This window comes from Carcharodon carcharias, chromosome 26 (assembly GCF_017639515.1).
Source record: "Carcharodon carcharias isolate sCarCar2 chromosome 26, sCarCar2.pri, whole genome shotgun sequence".
Lineage (NCBI taxonomy): Eukaryota > Metazoa > Chordata > Chondrichthyes > Lamniformes > Lamnidae > Carcharodon > Carcharodon carcharias.
In genome coordinates this window covers 40,208,244-40,226,211 of record NC_054492.1, presented here as the reverse complement: position 1 = coordinate 40,226,211, position 17,968 = coordinate 40,208,244, and the positions used below count along the sequence as shown (strand labels likewise).

General features: G+C 39.6%; 1 protein-coding gene across 2 annotated transcripts in view; it reads left to right on the top strand.

The window, feature by feature from the left end:
• Nucleotides 1-17,968, top strand: part of aldh1a2 (aldehyde dehydrogenase 1 family, member A2) — an 84,289-nt gene that overhangs the window by 30,807 nt on the left and 35,514 nt on the right. For both annotated transcript variants that reach the window (XM_041175084.1, XM_041175085.1), the window contains exons 2-4: nucleotides 2,788-2,892; nucleotides 4,566-4,706; nucleotides 7,364-7,493. In XM_041175084.1, coding sequence (XP_041031018.1) covers nucleotides 2,788-2,892; nucleotides 4,566-4,706; nucleotides 7,364-7,493 — 376 coding nt within the window. The remainder of the gene's footprint in view (nucleotides 1-2,787; nucleotides 2,893-4,565; nucleotides 4,707-7,363; nucleotides 7,494-17,968) is intronic.

Below are 17,968 nucleotides of genomic sequence, written 5' to 3'. Positions count from 1 at the left end.
TGATGTGGGTAGTGCGGTTGAAATTGTGTATCTGGACTTTCAAAAGTTTGATAAAGTACCACATAATAGACTCATTAGCAAAATTGAAGCCCATGGAATTAAAGGGCAATGGCAGTATGAATTAAAAATGTGGCTAAGGGGCAGAAAGCAGAGCATTGTGGTGAAAGATTGGTTTAAGGCTGGATTGAAGTATGTGGTTATGTTCCCCAGGGGTAGGTATTAGGTCCACTACTTTTTGATATATATTAAAGACGTGGACTTGAATATACAGGACAACATTTCAAAGATTGCCAAGGCCACAAAACTCGCAAATGTAGCAAACAATGCGGAGATATTAACAAATTTCAGGAGGACATAGACTGGTGAAATTAGCTGACACATGATAGATGTTTAATTTTTCCAAAATTCCTTAGATTTGGGGGAGGTTCCATTAGATTGGAAAATAGCAAATGGAACTCTTTTATTCAAAAAGGGAGGGAGACAGAAAGCAGGAAACTACAGGCCAGTTGGCCTAATAGCTTTTATTAAAAATTTATAGCAGGGCATTTAGAAAAATTCAAGGCAATCAGGCAGAGTTGACATGGTTTTGTGAAAGGGAAATCATGTTTAACCAATTTATTGGAGTTCTTTGAAAGAGTCACATGTACTGTGAATACTTAGTACTTAGCGCGTAGATTTCCAGAAGGCATTTGATAAGGTGTCACATCAAAGGCTGTTGCAGAAAATAGAAGCTCCTGGTGTAGAGGGTGGCGTATTGGCATGGATAGAAGATTGGCTAGCTAACAGGAAACAGAGGGTAGCCATAAATGGGTCTTTTTCTGGCTGACGGATGTAATGAGTGATGTGCTACAGGGATCAGTGCTGCAGCCTCAACTATTTACAATTTATATAAATGACTTGGATGAAGGGACAGATGGTATGGCTGCTAAATTTGCTGATGGCACACAGATAGGTAGGAAAGGAGGTTGTGAAGAAGTAGTAAGGAGGCTACAAAGTGACATAGATAGGTTAAGCGATTGGGCAAAGATCTGGCAAAATGAAAATGATGTGGACAAATGTGAAGTTGCCCATTTTGGCAGGAAGAATATAAAAGAAGCATATTATCTAAATGGTGAGAGATTGCAGAGCTCTGAGATTCAGAGGGATCTGAGTGTCCTAGCGCATGAATCACAACTAAGGCTAGTATGCAGGTACAGCAAGTAATTAGGAAAGGTAATAGAATATCATTGTTTATTGTGAGGGGAACTTAATACAAAAATAAGGTTATGCTTCAGTTGTACAGGGCACTGGTGAGACCACATCTGGAGTACTGTGTACAGTTCTGGTCTCCTTATTTACGGAATGATGTAAATGCATTCAAAGCAGTTCAGAAAGGTTTATTAGACTGATACCAGAAATGGGTGGGTTGCCTTAGGAGGAAAGGTTGGACAGGTTAGGCTTGTTTCCACTTGAGCTTAGAAGAGTAAGAGGTGACTTGATTGAAACATTTAAGATCGTGAGGGATCTTGACAGTGAAAATGGAGAGAATGTTTCCACTTGTAGGAGAATTTAGAACCGGGGTCACTGTTTAAAAATAAGGGACTGTTCATTTAAAACAGAGATAAGGGGAATTTTTTTCTCTCAGAGGGTCTTGAGTCTTTGGAACTCTCTTCCTCAAAAGGCAGTAGAAGCAGAGTCTTTGAATATTTTTAAGGTAGAGCGAGATGGACTCTTGATTAACAAGGGGGTGAAAGGTTATCGGGGTAGGTGGGAGGTTACAATCAGATCAGCCATGGTCTTATTGAATGGCGGAGCAGGCTTGAAGGGCTGAATGGCCTACTCCTGCTCCTAGCTTGTAAGTTTGTATGAAATTTAATGCGGAGGAATGTGAAATGAAAGTTGAGAAGAGTCAAGATAAACTGAATGGGACAACTTTAAAGGGGGTGCGGGAACAGAGAGACCTGGGGATGGATGTACAAAGGTCTTTGAAGGTGACAGGACAAGTTGATCAGACTATGAAAGGGCATTTGGGATCCTTGACTTTATAAATAGAGACATAGAATACAAAAGCAAAGAGGTTATGCTAAACCTTTATAAAACACTAGCTTAAATAATGTGACCAATTCTAAACATTGCACTTAAGGAAAGATATCAAGGCCTTAGAGGAGTTTTACTGGAATGCTACCATGATGAAATGCTTCAGTCACACAGAAACACTCTGGAATGTGGATTTGTTCACCTTAGAGCAGTGAAGGCTAAGGGGAGATTTGATGGAGGCATTTAAAATCTTGATATGTTTTGATAGTGTAATTAGGGAGAAACTGTTTCCAGTGGCAGAAGGTCAAGAACCAGAGGAATTAATTTAAGGTAATTTGTAAAAGAACCAGAAGACATGAAGAAAACATTTTTATGCCATGAATCTGGAATACATCACTGAAAGAATGGTAGAAGCAGATTCAATACTTACTTTCAAAAAGGATTTGAATAAATACTTGAGAAGTAAAATTTTGTAGGGCTGTGGGAGAAAAGCAGGGAAGCAGGACTAATTGGATAGTTCTTTCATAAAGCTGGCATGGGCGTGATGGGCCAAATGGCCTCCTTCTGTGCTCTATCACTATATAATCTAGTAATGGTTGTAATTTAATGATGAATTTAAATGGTAACAGTTAGTACCTCCACAAACTAATGAGCTACAGGGTCCGCTCTGATCTCTCACACACATGACTGAATATAGAATAAAATCACCATGCAGTGCAGCCTAGATATTATGATTCTTTATTGACTTTTCATGTTTTCTTATCTCAACAGCTTTTTATTAACAATGAATGGCATCATTCGCTGAGTGGGAAGACTTTCTCAACCTACAATCCTTCCACGGGAGAAAAAATCTGTGATGTTCAAGAAGCTGACAAAGTAAATTGCTTCAGTTAAATGTCAACATTTGTTTCTAAATGTCAAGATAAAATCATTCCCATTTTAATTTTCATTAGTTTAATGTGTGCAATATATGTGTAAAATCATTTTCTTTAATTCAGCAGAATGAGATTTGGAAAGTAATTTTGTTCACAATATATAATAGCTCTGTACACAGGGTATAATAGTTTTGCACAAGGTCTAATGTATAGTGACTATACACACAAATGGGCCAGAGATTGCTGGAAAATTATCGGCCAATTAATGGAGCTTGCCATTTTAGTTTGTAGAAATATCGAGCAACTTATAGCTTGAAAAAGATATGCCAAAAGTTACAATTCACCACACAAGTTGTTGGATGCTTTGTGCTACTCCACCAGTAGCCTCAACAAAACTGAAAAAAATGGAACTTTACCATGAGCCTCCCCATTGAAATAATTTGCTTCATTAGCTTTGAGGCAGTGTTCAGGATTGCTGATTCATGCTGCAAGGATCCTTCGAATGTCATGACTTAATCAATCTTAAAGGTCCAGAAAGGGAACTGTGATGCTGTGGGGGCCTCAGTCCAGCAGGTAGTGAATTGCTCTTAGAGTTTTTCTTTTACTTCTTTTACCTGGCTTGGCAGTATTTGTTTGCCATTCTTTTAATTCACATTTCTGTCAGTGTCAGAGGGTAATGATTTTCTGGATGCAAAGCTGTTTTGACACTCAAGAATGCAAATAAGATAAATTCCTTTGAGGAAATAATTTTGGGATGCAGCATATGTTTAATTTGAAATGTGAACTGGTAAATATAGCATGCTTGAGGAGAAAGCAATGATTTAGGACTTAGGGTTCCCAAAGCTCTCCACCACTGGCATTTTTCTTCTGTCATTTCTATGCCTGTTGTAGACTAATTGATAGAGATGGATTGCTAAGATCAGTCAACATTTCCATCATCATCATTGTACTATGTAACTAATAGTATGATAGAAGGTGAGCTAGATGGATCTCAGTGTGTTTTGTCTAACAATTCCTATGTTCCTATGATAGCAGTGCAATAACTTACCCATGTGTGCCCCACTGTTCCTGATTATGATGGAGAGGGCTTCTTGTTTTATAATTCATGCATCAAGAATGTTTGTACATTTTTTACCCTGCCATTCATTCATTCATCAACTTCTCAAGGACCAGTGCAACAATTCACAAACACAGTTGGATTACAATGTTCCAGTCTTCTACTTATTCGTTTATAAATGGTTTCTTACTTTTACATTCTGCCTCTTTTCTCTCTCTCTCTCTCTCTCTCTCTAAACCTATTCTTTCTTTCCGTCTCTGTATCTGATTTAACTCTAATTCGCCCTATTCTCTCTGGCATTTGCTCTGTTTCTTTCTCTATCTATTTACTTCATTGGTTAAGGAAATGGTCCATTAAGCACAACAGCAATGAGGTCCCAGGCATGACATTGACATCACTGCACCATCTTCACTCAGATGTTCCAGCAATTCTCATTTTCAGTAATTTTCAGCCTAACATGTAATGACTTTTACATATGTTATATATGACAGTGTATATTGAGTTTCTGCAATACACACGCAATTTAATGCATGAAACACAAAGTTTGGTTTTAAATTTTAAGGATTTGTTGCTGTAACATTCATTGTTGCCTTTCATTTTGTACTTTGCTCCTACAGGCTGATGTGGACAAGGCGGTTCAGGCTGCACGGCTTGCCTTCTCCCCGGGCTCCGTGTGGAGAAGGATGGATGCATCGGAGAGGGGTCGGCTAATCGACAAACTGGCAGATCTAGTGGAACGGGACCGACCACAGCTTGCTGTGAGTCTCCAATCACATCTTTGGCAATCAGGCAATGAATTACATGAACACCACAATGCAGAAGCAGCAAGGAGGGTATTTTATTCCCACCCATGGTTGGACTACATCTAAATAAAACGGCAATAAAGATAAAGTGTAGCCAAAAATAACATATAGCGTAAAACATATAGAGTAAAACATACATCGTGGGAAACTATGCACTAAAATATATACCCTAAAATATGGGCCATTAATTATAAACTCTAGGAACATAAACCCTGAGGACCTATATACCTTGATGACATGTAAGTTAAAACATTGTTTCCCAATCTTTAATGGTTGAAGGGCCCCTTTTCAAATAGCTCAGTAATCATGGGACTCCATCTAAAATCTAAAAATTCTAATACTATAATGCTTAAACAAAAGCGCTGCATATAAAGTGTTTCTATAATGTTTTTCAGGAAACAGTTACTTTTGTGATGTTCTCAGTGCTCCTTCATGCGCACTGTCCTCCTAGGTGAGACAGCCAACCCATTCTGCACTGCATTATGTGCACTGCACTCTGCTCATGCCTCTTGACTTGCATTTTCACGTTATTTCTTTCACTCCCTGGAAAGTTTCTACTGACCCCCTAGGAGTCCACTGACTCTCTAGTTTGAGCATCACTGCCCTAAGACATATACCCTAAGAAAATGTACCCGAGGAACATATACCAAGGAACATGTAACCTAAGAAATGCACCCTAAGAACATATAACCTAGGAAAATATACCCGAAGAAAATATTTCCTAATAACATACACCATAATCCCATCTATTAATCACAAAGCTTTGAATTCACATATTTAAATACAACCTTCATCATTATTTGGAAAATATTGACATCTCATACCTAAGAGATTAACATACTGTTTATCATAAATATAAGGTGTTTAATTAAGTGACATGGTGGTGCTGTAGTGGTATTACCACAGGACTATAATCCAGAGACCCAAGCTGATGCTCTGGGGACCTGGGTTTCAATCCCACAACAGCAGATGGTGAAATTTGAATTCAATATAAAATCTGGAATTAGAAGTCTAATGATGACCATAAAACCATTGTTGGTTGTCGTTAGAACCCATCTGGTTCACTAATGTCCTTTAGGGAAAAAATATCTGCTGGCCTGCATGTAACTCCAGACCCCACACTCTTAAATGCCCTCTGAAATGGCCTAGCAAGCCATTCAGTTCTCAAGGGCAATTAGGGATGGGCAATAAATGCTGGTCTAGCCAATGATGCCCCCATCCCATGAAGGAATAAAAAAAATTATCTAAAACTAGCATTTAATTGCCTCAATGTCTATCTTACTGGTTGTGTGATCTTTGAGATAGTGGGAATGAAATCAGTAACCAGCAGAGAGCCGTGGTTTGTGCCCTTGCATCACTAATTTAATGATCCACTTGCTTCCCTTCACAGGGGTGGGACCTTCAGTTGCTCTGTATAGGTGCTATTTATTATTTAGCACAATAAGACCACAACTGCAAAGTTTAAGTTTCTATTCTGTGTATGTGGTACAAAGGAAGCATACTTGAAGTTACTTAGAAACACATGGGGAGATTTTAGTAAAGCACTAATTGGGGATGGGAACCAAGCTTATGTCACTGGCTTTTCATCACAAACTGAATCTGTGGTCATCGGTGTGTGAGGCAAAATGTCATGAGTGTGAACTTTATCCTATCTCCTAAACTTAAAACTTTAAAAATTATGGGATGAAACAAAATTATTGGCAAATGATTGTCTTATGAAATTGCGTGTCACTCCTCTCTTTTCTCCCCATTTAAAATCAAGAGACTAATGTATCCATTCAAATATCAGACATTGGAAATTCATATTACAGATAAACTGAGGCATACTTAAACTATATATAAATTAATTTAATGAATTATATTGCATCAAATTATGTTTGATCCAAAAATCTTTGTTGCTCCAAACTGATAGAATTGCGAACAATTTTACTTTATAAAGAAAAGTAAAGTTAAAATATTCTATTATCCATGAAATAAACTTTTCCTTTAATTCCCTTTAACTCATAAGATAAAAACTAAATGGCTCATTACTGCTTATTTATTCACCCACATCTCTTGCATTATTGTATCAAACTCTATCTTAAATGACATTAGGTTTGCCTGCACTATACTTCCAGAGGCTTCTTGTGAAGAATATTCTGATATCAGCCTTATCTTTTTCCTTTTCGCCTATTTCCCTAGTTTAATAAATTGTTCTCTTAATCCTTCAAATAAAATTGCACCTGCTATAAACACATTAGGGGCCTAAATTTCTTCTGGTAGCAAACTGGTAATGTCTTCAGGTAGGGTTCCCTTATGCACTATTATAACACACGGGAAAATGTTCTGCAGACACATTAACCAATGTCCCACCAGAGGAAGTGAAACCCCTAAATGTCAGACATCTGTGGGAAATATGAATAAACTATTTTATGATCGTAATCACATTAACACACTCATCGCTTCGTCAATCATGAATGATATGGTTGGTGTCCAATTGGATATAGTGCACACACCATGAGAGACTGATATGTACCTTCAAGTAATTAATATTGTGCAAGGCACGCTGTAACCTCACTTTCTGTCTCCAGCTTGATTTATCATCTCACTGAATTGCATTATGTTCTTTGCAGACACTTGAATCTCTAGATAGTGGAAAGCCATTTCTCCAGGCTTATTATGTTGACCTACAGGGAGTCATAAAAACTCTCAGATACTTTGCTGGTTGGACTGACAAGATTCATGGCAAGACAATTCCAGTCGGTAGGTTGACAAAGGAAAGGAACCCATTGGCATTTCTTTTGGGCAGAGATTCAACAGAAAATACCAAAAACTAAAGTTGAAATGAAAGTTAATGAATAATCTATGTCTATGCCTGACCTGACTTATGTTTAGACAATTCTCTCACAGTGGGATATCAACTTAAAGCTTGTTTTACCTCATGTGGGGAATATGCAGATAAGTTAGTTAAATAGCAGGTGCCTTCATTCATGTATAGCAGTACATGTATAACAGTACTCATAACGCTAGATACATATGCATGATTTGAATAGTGTAGCCTAGACTAAATAACATTATTGGACAATCTAGACTTGGTATGCAATGATACTTAGAAAAGTTAGGATGTATTTATGCTAAGAATCTAAAACTTTGTGTGCATGGAATATGATGTACAGTCGCTAGACTGCAGTCATAATGCCACAGACACTAGTTTTGAAATGCAACTTTATACAGCAGCTAATACAACTAGCAGGACTATCACAGTGCTTGGCTTTGGTGCATTCAGATATCTGACTAAGATTTTTTTTGATTATTCATTCATGGGATGTGAGCATCACTGGCAAGCCCAATATTTATTGTCCATCCCCTTCAGAAGATGTGCTGCCTTCTTGAACCACAATCCATGTGGTGTAGGCACACCCACATTGCTGTTAGGGAGGGAGTCCCAGGATTTTGACCCAACAGCAGTGAAGGAACAGCAATATAGTTCCAAGTCAGGATGGTGTGTGAATTGGAGGAGAACTGGCAGGTGATGGCGTTCTTCTGCATCTGCTGCCCTTGTTGTTCTAGGTGGTAGAGGTCGAGGGTTTGGAAGGTGCTGTTGAAGAAGTCTTGTTGAACGGCTGCAGTGTATATGGAACATACATCAGCCACTGTGTGCCGATGGTGGAGGGAGTGAATGTTTAAGGTGGTGGGTGGGGTGCTGATGTGGGCTGTTTTGTCCTGAATGGTGTTGAGCTCCTTGAGTGTTGTTGGAGCTGCATTCATCCAGGCAAGTGGAGAACATTCCATCTTACTTGTAATTTGTGCCTTGTAGATGATGGACAGGCTTTGAGGAGTCAGGAGGTGAGTTACTCGCTACAGAATTCCCAGCCTGAGCTCCTAGCCAATGACCTACTTTTTTTAGCAGTAGTTTATATATGGCTAGTCCAATTACACTTCTGGTCAATGGTAACCCCCAGGATGCTGATGTTCAGGGATTCAGTATTGGTATTGCCATTGAATGTCAAGGTGAAACAGTTAGATTCTCTCTTGTTTGAAATTGCTATTGCCTCTCGATGAGGTATTGTGATTGATCCTGATCATTCTGCAATCATGAGCAAATATTTCCATTTCTGACCTTATAATGGAGGAAAGATCATTGGTGAAGCAGCTGAGGATGGTTGGGCTTAGATTAGATTTGATTACTGGGTTAAACTTGCCATTTTTGCTTTGATGCACATCTGAAATCACTTCAAATTGACAGGAAACTGGCAATATAACTATAACCATGGAGACCTGATTATTTCAAATCATACTATTTCCAAAAAAATCTCAGATGAAGTTTACTTTTCAGACTGACACTGTTGATTAACACTGTAGTTATATAGCCAATTTCACACTAATGTAAAGCAGTTTCAGAATTTTATCAATGTAACTGTATGATTTACGAGTCACCATTGAATCTTTTAGGCACTTTATGATGCTCAGTACTGAGTTTTTTAATAAGAAAAAGGAACAGGAGTAGACCATTCGGCCCCTCGAGCCTGCTGAGCAATTCAATAAGATCATGGCTGATCTTGTATTTCAATTTCCGCATTCCCATCTAACCCCAATAACCTTTGATTCCCTTGCGTAACAAGAATCTATCTTCCTCTGCCTTAAAAATAATTAATGACCCTGCCTCCACCACCTTCTGAGGCAGAGAATTCCAAGGTTGCACAACCCTCAGAAAATAATTTCTCCTCATGTCTGTCCTAAAAGGGCGACCCCTAATTTTAAAACAGTGCCCCCTAGTTCTGGACTCACCCACAAGAGGAAACATCCTTTCAACATCCACCTTGTCAGGATGAGGACCTTGTTCAGGATCTTTGTTCAGGATCTTGTATACTTCAATCAAATCACCCCTCACTCTTCTAAGCTCCAGTGGAAACAAGCCCAGTCTGTTCCTCATAAGACAACCCAATCATTCCAGTTATCAATCTAGAAAATCTCCTTTGAACCACATTCATGCACTTACATCCTTAAATAAGAAGACCAAAACTGCGCACAGTATTCGAGTTGTGGTCTCACCAATGCCCTGTATAACTGAAGCATAACATCCTTACTTTTATGTTCAATCCCTCTCGTAATAAAGGATAGCATTCCATTAACCTTCTTAATTACTTGCTGTACCTGCATACTAACTTTTTGTGACTCATGTACTAGAACACCCATGCTGACTCTTCCCAATTGCCTTGAAGTCTTCTAAGTGCCCAGCTATAACCTCCTTAATGATCAATTCTAATAACTTCTCCATGACAGATGTCAAGCTAATTGGCCTATAGTTTCCTGTTTTCTGCCTCCTCCCCTTCTTGAATAGAGGGGTTATATTTGCTACCTTCCAATCTGATGGAACCTTTCCAGAATCTAGCAAATTTTGAAAAATTAACACCAGCACATCGACTACCTCAATAGCCACCTCTTTTAAGGCCATAGTCCATCAGGACCCAGAGATTTACCAGCTCACAGCTCCATCAATTTGCTCAGTACCATTTCCCTAGTGATTTCAATTTCACCAAGTTCCTTTCTCCCGTTCACCTCCTGGAATGCTTTTTTCTATCCTCTATAGTGAACACAGAAGCAAAATATTTGTTCATTTTTTCCACCATTTCCTTATTGTCTACCTTTAACTCCCCACTGTCACTCTCTAGAGGACCAACGCTCACTTTACTTACTCTTTTCCTTTTTAAATACCTTTAGAAATTCCTGCTATCCATTTTTACATTTCCAGCTAGCTTCCTCTAATTTCTTTCTCCTGATTAACTTTTTAGTCATTTTTTGCCATTCTTTATATTCTGTTCAATCATCTGTCCTGCAACTCTTCTTTGTGGAGTTGTATGCTTTTTCCTTAAGTTTGATGCTTTCCTTGACATTTTTAGTTAACCACGGATTGTGGGTCTTCTCCTTAGAATTTTTCTTTATAGTAGGAATGTACTTACTCTGAATACAATGAAATATCCCCTTAAATGTCGGCCATTGCTTCTCTATTCGTCTATCCTCTAGCCTAGTTTTCCAGTTCACTTCAGCTAGCTCAGATTTCAGCCCTACATATTTGCCCTTACTTAAGCTTAAGATACTAGCCTTAGACCCACTCGTCTCCCTTTCAAACTGGATGTAAAATTCAATCATATTATAGTCGCTGCTACCTTTATTCTGAGGTCGTTAATTAACCCTGTTAAGTTACACAATACCAAGTCTAATATAACCTGCTCTCTGGTTGGTTCCAGAACATGCTGCTCTAAGAAACTCTCTCAAAAACACTCTTAGAACATTTCATCTAGGCTACTACTGCCAAGTTGATTTTTCCAGTTTATGTGTAAATTAAAATCACCCATGATTATTGCCATCCCTTTATCACAAGCACACAATATTTTCTCTTGAATACTTTGTCCCACACTGTGGCTACTGTTAGGGGGCCTGTAGATCACTCCCACTAATGATTTATTCCCCCTACTATCCCTTATCTCCACCCAAGCTGATTCCACACCCTGATCTCCTGGACCAAGGTCATCTCTAACTATTGCACCAATGCTCTCTGATTAACAGTGCTCCCCCTCCACATTTACCTAGCTTCCTCTTCTTCTTGAATGTCATGAACCCTTTAATATTAGGGACCCAGTCTTTGTCATCCTGAAGCCACATCTCTGTAACTGCCATCAGATAATATTTATTTACTTCAATGTGCGCCAACAATTCATTTATTTTGTTATGGATGCTACGTGCATTCTGATAGGGAGCCTTCAGTTTTGTCTTTTTGTTACCTTTGTAACATCTCGCCTTGACTGTTGATGTACTCTTAGGTTTTTTTCTCTCTGTCGCTTCCTGCCATCCTCTGACCCTCATTTCTCATGATCTTGACTCTACACTTTGAATTGTTACCTCTACCCAAGCTTGACCCTTCCCCCTTCTTGTTTAGTTTAAAGCCCTCTCTACTTACCTAGTTATGCGATTTGTGAGGGCACTTGTCCCAGCACGGTTCAGGTGTTAACCATCCCAACGGTACAGCCCCCACTTTCCCCAGTACTGACACCAGTGCCCCACAAACCAGAACCCGCTTCTCCCACACCAGTCTTTGAGCCACACATTCATTGCTCTAATCTTATTTGTCCTATGCCAATTTGCACATGGCTCAAGTAATAATCCAGAGATTATTACCTTTGAAGTCCTGCTTCTGAATTTGGTACCTAGCTCCTCATACTGAATTTGTAGAACCTCTTTCCTAGTTCTACCTTTGTCATTGGTACCTACATGGACCACAATAACTGGATTGTCCCCCTCCCAATGCAAGTTCCTCTCCAGCCCTGAGCAGATGCCCCAAACCCTGGCATTGGGCAGGCAACATAGCCGTCTGGATTCTCGCCCTTTGCTGCAGAGAACAGTGTCAATCCCCCTCACTATACTATCCCCTACCACTACATTCCTTTTTGCTCTCCCCGCTTGAACGACTTCCTGTACCACGGTGCCATGGCCAACAGCTCATCCACCCTGCAGACTTTGCTTTCATCAGCACAGGTTGTGAACATCTCAAACCTCTTTGATAATTGCAAAGCCTGAGGCTCCTCCCCTACTGTCTGCTCGGTCTCATTACCTGTCTCACTGACAGTCACATCCTCCTGCCCCTCACTGCTGATCAAAACAGATGACTCTCTTCTAAGAGGTGTGACTGTCTTCTGGAACAAAGTATCCAGGTATTTCTGCCCCTCCCTTATGTCATGCGGTGCTTGCATTTCAGCTTCCAGATCAATAATCCTGATCCGGAATTCCTCAAGCTGCTTACACTTGCTGCAGACGTGTTTGTCATGGATCGCCTTGACATCCAAAAGCTCCCACATCTCACAGCTGCAACATAACACCTCTCCGGCCATTCTATATATATGAATCAAATATATGAATCAAACTCTGCTGCCCCATTCTCGCAACATTAAAACAAAGCTGCCTGGGAGCAAATCTCTCTCCTGGGCTTGTCAGATGCAGTTCACATTCTATAGCAATCAGTCGCAGCATTGTAAAACCGCAGCCCAAGTTTGTACTGTTTGGATAACTGATGTAAAGAATTAATTGTCCTCTGATGCAAACTAGATCTTGGAAATATTGCTTGGTCTAACCTTTCACTTTGAACATTCATGTAGTTCAATATTTGATTTTGGAAAATTGATAATACAAGGATAGAAATCATTTACACCCCTGCAACTGTAGGACATACATTAGCTACACTAACCTTTATCAATTGCTACCCACTAAGAGATAGTTTAGTTCTCCTGCACCCTGCAGGAATTATTCTAAAACAATCAAAACTCAATATATTTAAGATCCTTGTTAGTGAAAGAGAAGAATTTCTATCCCAACCTTCGCTGTATTGGAATCTAGATACCAAAGATAAAAGGACAGCTATAGGCTACTGCACCACTCACCTTTTGAGATGCTCCCATTTGAAGATACCTTTCCTTTACTGTATTCCCCATGCCACATTCTAACCCTGGCTGAGATTGTTGGCAATCCTTTGTCAGATTTCAACCAATGCTGCTCTGCACTTGGTGATTTTGGAGAGTGGCCAACTCCTGTTCCTATGTTCCTATGTTTGGATGAATGCCAGTGATCATACGGACTGAGTAACCAACTGGGTATTGTTCTGCCGGTCTCTACTCTGCAATGGTGCATCCTTTAAAGCCTAGGTGTTGAAGGGAAATTAAGTAATGCAATCATGACCCATAGGCGTTATCATCATGCGCTCTAAGTGGCTCTGCAACATCATGGGGAGGATCTTTCCCTTGTCGGATGAGCTCAGCGGGGGTGGACAGGGATGGTTGGGAAGCCAATGACCGGGGCCGGACCACGATTTCACGTTGGTGGGCAAACGCAAGCTGCAGCGCTGCCTGTGTGCTGGGGAGGGGATGGCAAGCGCGAACTTGGTGCATGTGTGTGGGGGCACACTGGAAAAGCTCCCTGAGGCACTGAGCTGCCACAGGGAGATGAACAGTTTAAAACATTAAAAATAAAAGATTTTTTAAAATGTCATAAAACATGAGCAGGGACATGATATAAATGAAATTTTAAAATTTTAATTTTATTTTTATTCGATGTTGGAAACCTCATCTCGCCCGTGGATGAGGTTTCCTAAAAAAAATGCAAAGGCCGCTTGGCCTTTTTGCCTGCCCGCCAACCGTAAGACTGGACAGGCAGTGATAAATTTCTTGCAATTACCTTTTTAAAAGGTCATATCATTGTCGGCGGGCGCGCTGCCGACTCTGGGCGCGCCCGCTGACCGAAATATCGTGTGAGTGCGCGATGACATCATCACGTGTCATTTTACGCTCGGTCGGGTTGGGCGCCTGCCTGCCCAATGAGCTAAAAGTTCTGGGCCGAGGGGTCACCGGGGAGGGGTCTTCATGCTGCTCAGCCCACATTCATCTGAATGGAGTCAGCAACTTCCAAAAACTGGGTCAAACAACCACTAGACCAGTGAGTTTTGTGTAAGGTCAAAAGAATCTAGTATCTAACTTAGCGATGAAAGAGACTGCTCCCTCCTGATCACCACCACTTGAATTCTCTCAAGCTGAGGCTTTGCAGTTGCTGACAGAAAACAAAACTGGGGACTGTCGACTGCCCTGACCCCCGTTAGTCATTGTCACTCTCTATTTCTACTTCCCCTTAAACTCCAAGAAGAAAAGAAATAATTCCACAGCAAAATTGTGTTCTTCAAATTAGCTTTTGAAAGTCAGTTATATAGGACAGCATACACACATTAGAGTCAAAAGAGCTTCTCAAGTTTCTTAACTTAATTCCTTTGAGAGCAGTAGTTTAGCAGAATTTTTTAAAAAAAAGTTTCCTCTATAGTGGAAACTGCTTTAAAAAGCACCACTTGATTAAAATGTTTAATCATAGTGAATTGCAGGGTTAGAGCTAATGAGTTCTGGCTTCCAGAAGTGGGCGTATATGGTGGAAACACATTAAAGAACTGGCATAAATGATGACAGAGTCAGGGCCCAGATGTCTTCCCAGTTTATGCTGTTTTGAAGAGTGGGAGGGGAGACAGAGTTATACTTTATAAAATGCACATGCAGTGAATCTGTCAGTCTGGAGTGGTAGCATTGTGAAGTCAGTTCAGACGTCTGTGTAACACAGAGTAGACTGAATTATGATCAATGATAAATCATTTAACAATCTATGTCCAATTGAAATAATTACAGTGTTCAAGAAATATTTGCAAGTGGGTGGGTAGTTTAAAGGGGGTTTCAAATCATAATTTTCAAGCGCAACTCATATTAAATTCTTGCCTCTTTGATAATGAAACACAATGTCCTTGCTTAAAAATGAGTCATTTCTTTAAACCCTTGCTCTGTTATTTTCAAGAAAATCTCTGCTGTAATTTTATTGGAGATCTTCATGTGCCAGGAGCTCTTTAGCTCCCGAACCACCCCATTTCTAGAATTACTAAAAAAAAAACCTGATTTCCTGTCAGTTGTCATCTCCAAAGCATTTACAGTTATCTCAAAACTAAACCATTGCTGGATTTCAGTTCAAATCTGAAGTGTCTTCAGGATGCACATTTCCCCTCTGGTGTTTTGACTGTCCTTTCTGAGGCTGTGATTTATACCTTACAACTGCGCTGCTTTTCTGCCAGTCCTGACATTCTGGGCGTGAGAATGGGGTTTGTTTATTGAAATACTTAAAGCAGAAGATGTACCAGCAGAGCTTCATTATAAAACCTCACAGTTGAAAAGAATCAAGCTGAACTTTAACATCCTTTCATTTTATTTCTATTTCTGTTGTTTCAAAAAACAGAATTTGTTTAAATGGTCCGTGCTGATGATAACACGAAAGAAACTGGGCCAAGAGGAGAAGCTTATCCCAATAGTGTGAGGAAGTTGAAGTAAGATTAATAGATATTATCAGGAGCTCAGGGTGCATCAGCAATCATTTTAATGGCACATGTTAATTCAGCTCCATTTCTGGAATCAATGATTTTTTTAAAAAGACACCGAACCAATGAGATTTTTTTTCCAATTGTCTCATAATGATGTTATGGCTCATTTAAGATGAACATTTGATACTCGAGATACTGCTGCTGTACCTTAATGGAGAATGTAAGTGTTTTCCTAATTAGTCATGATTTTGGATTAGATGACAAGTCAATGAGGCATTAAAAATTCAAACATATTTTGGAAATATTCTAATTGGGCAATACTTAGTGCAATATCACTCATGCTAGAATTATTTTTCGAATTAGTTCAGCTGGTAACTGTTCATGTAAGTAGTTTCTACCCCTGTTTTTCCAATTAATTTGTAAGTTGGAAAGTGTCTCAGCAGGAATTCTGTCTTTTACTGGGCAGCATTCAATGCACTTATTTGTGTCCAACTAGCCAGTGGAGTGGCCTTACCTTGACATGTCTTCGGTTCTCAAGTGATACTAGTTCATGCATTTTAAGCACTTGCAGAGAGGTTCAAGTGTAGTAGAGATAAAAGTGTGGAACATCACGGAGAGTGTTTCCAATGCATGTTCCTTCAACCACCTTAAGGTTGGTGTTAAAATGTGCAGGCCTCATTCAAGTGGACTCCTGTTGATACCAACCAGACAAAGGCCAAGCAGATTAGCTATTAGATCAGGAACTCTGGAAAAAGTACACTTTTTTAAAGGCGATTAAAATTTAAAGAGAATTGGAATCCATCCTTCAAAGCACTTTGTAGCTATAACCCTTGGACACTAATAATTATCACAAGCTAGTCCACTAAAATGCGGCATTATATTGACTGTATTGCAATTTATCTGAAATAAGTTTTTATGAAAGCTTTAAAATAGGCATCCTACTCTTCCGATGAGTCAGTGAGATTATTCGTTGAACAACTGAGCCTACAGGGCAGGAAGGCCCGGCTTTGAGTTTTTGATTTTGCAGAGGGTTTACGAGTTTGCCATCAAGCCATGGGTAACAGACTTAACAGCGTGAATAGCAGGAGCCAGTTCCCAGAATCCAAATTTAAAGAACACTGTAGCAGGATCTTAAGCTGCTTCAGCCAGCATGGCAGTAGGATGCTACAATTAGTCAAAGAACCCCTGGGTTAAAGAAAGGCCAGCTTTACTGCACTTCATGCCAATCTAGTGATTCCTCATGGAAGTACAAACTTCTGGTCTGAAGAAAGATAGGATTTGCATTTATGTAGCACCTTTCATGACCTCAGCATGTCCCCCAAAGTGCTTTACAATCAATGGAGCGCTTTTGAAAGGGTTGTGAAAAAATGAGGACATTTAATCAGTCTGTAAGCATCTTCAATTTTTAAATCAAGTACTACTGAAACAAATTGAGGATCACCTCTCAAACCATCACACAGAAATTTTGTGTGCTTCACTGACAGCTTACTATTTACAGAATAAAAACAATCTAGATAAATGTACATATTTCACTACATTCTTCTACCGAGTATGACTGACCAGACCAGCAATAACATAACTTGTGGGTGTTGAGTGGCTGTTTTATAAACGAACTGTATCTCATGGAGTTGTCCTTTAGCCAGTCGTTGACTCCATGCTATTACCTGTGCTTGTGCATCCATTATTTAAATTAAGAAAAAGTTCCTAATGACACATTTTCCAATAACTGCATCTAACATTAGGAAAATGTCAAGCCATTTACAACTTTATGTCAGACGGACTTTGAACCTTGCAAAGTGACAAACATATGGTTTCACTCACAATTTGAATTTAAGATAAAGAATAAATGATCATATATTTATTTCACACCTCTCTCTGTTGAGACGTTCAATTTTCTGTTTGGCTGCAATGCATTCTACTAACAAGGCTAGATGAGTGTCTACTATTATCAAATAGTTAGCTATATCTTATTATAGCGATAATAGACACACTGTCCATATATCCAAAGAAGCATAACATTAAAACATAAGAAATAGGAGCAGGAGTAGACCATATGGCTGGTCAAACCTGCTCTGCCATTCAATATGATCATGGCTGATCTTCAACTCCATTTTGCCACCCACTCCCCCATCCCTGATTCCCTCAGAAACCAGAAAAACTATCTATCCCAGCCTTAAATATTCTCAATGATGGAGCATCCACAACCCTCCAGGGTAGAGAATTTCAAAGATTCGCAACTGTTTAAGTGAAGAAATTTCTCCTCATCTTAGTCCTAAATGATTGGCCCCATTCTGAGATTGTGCCCCCGTGTTCTAGATCCCCCAGTCAGGGAAACAATCTGTCACTATCCACA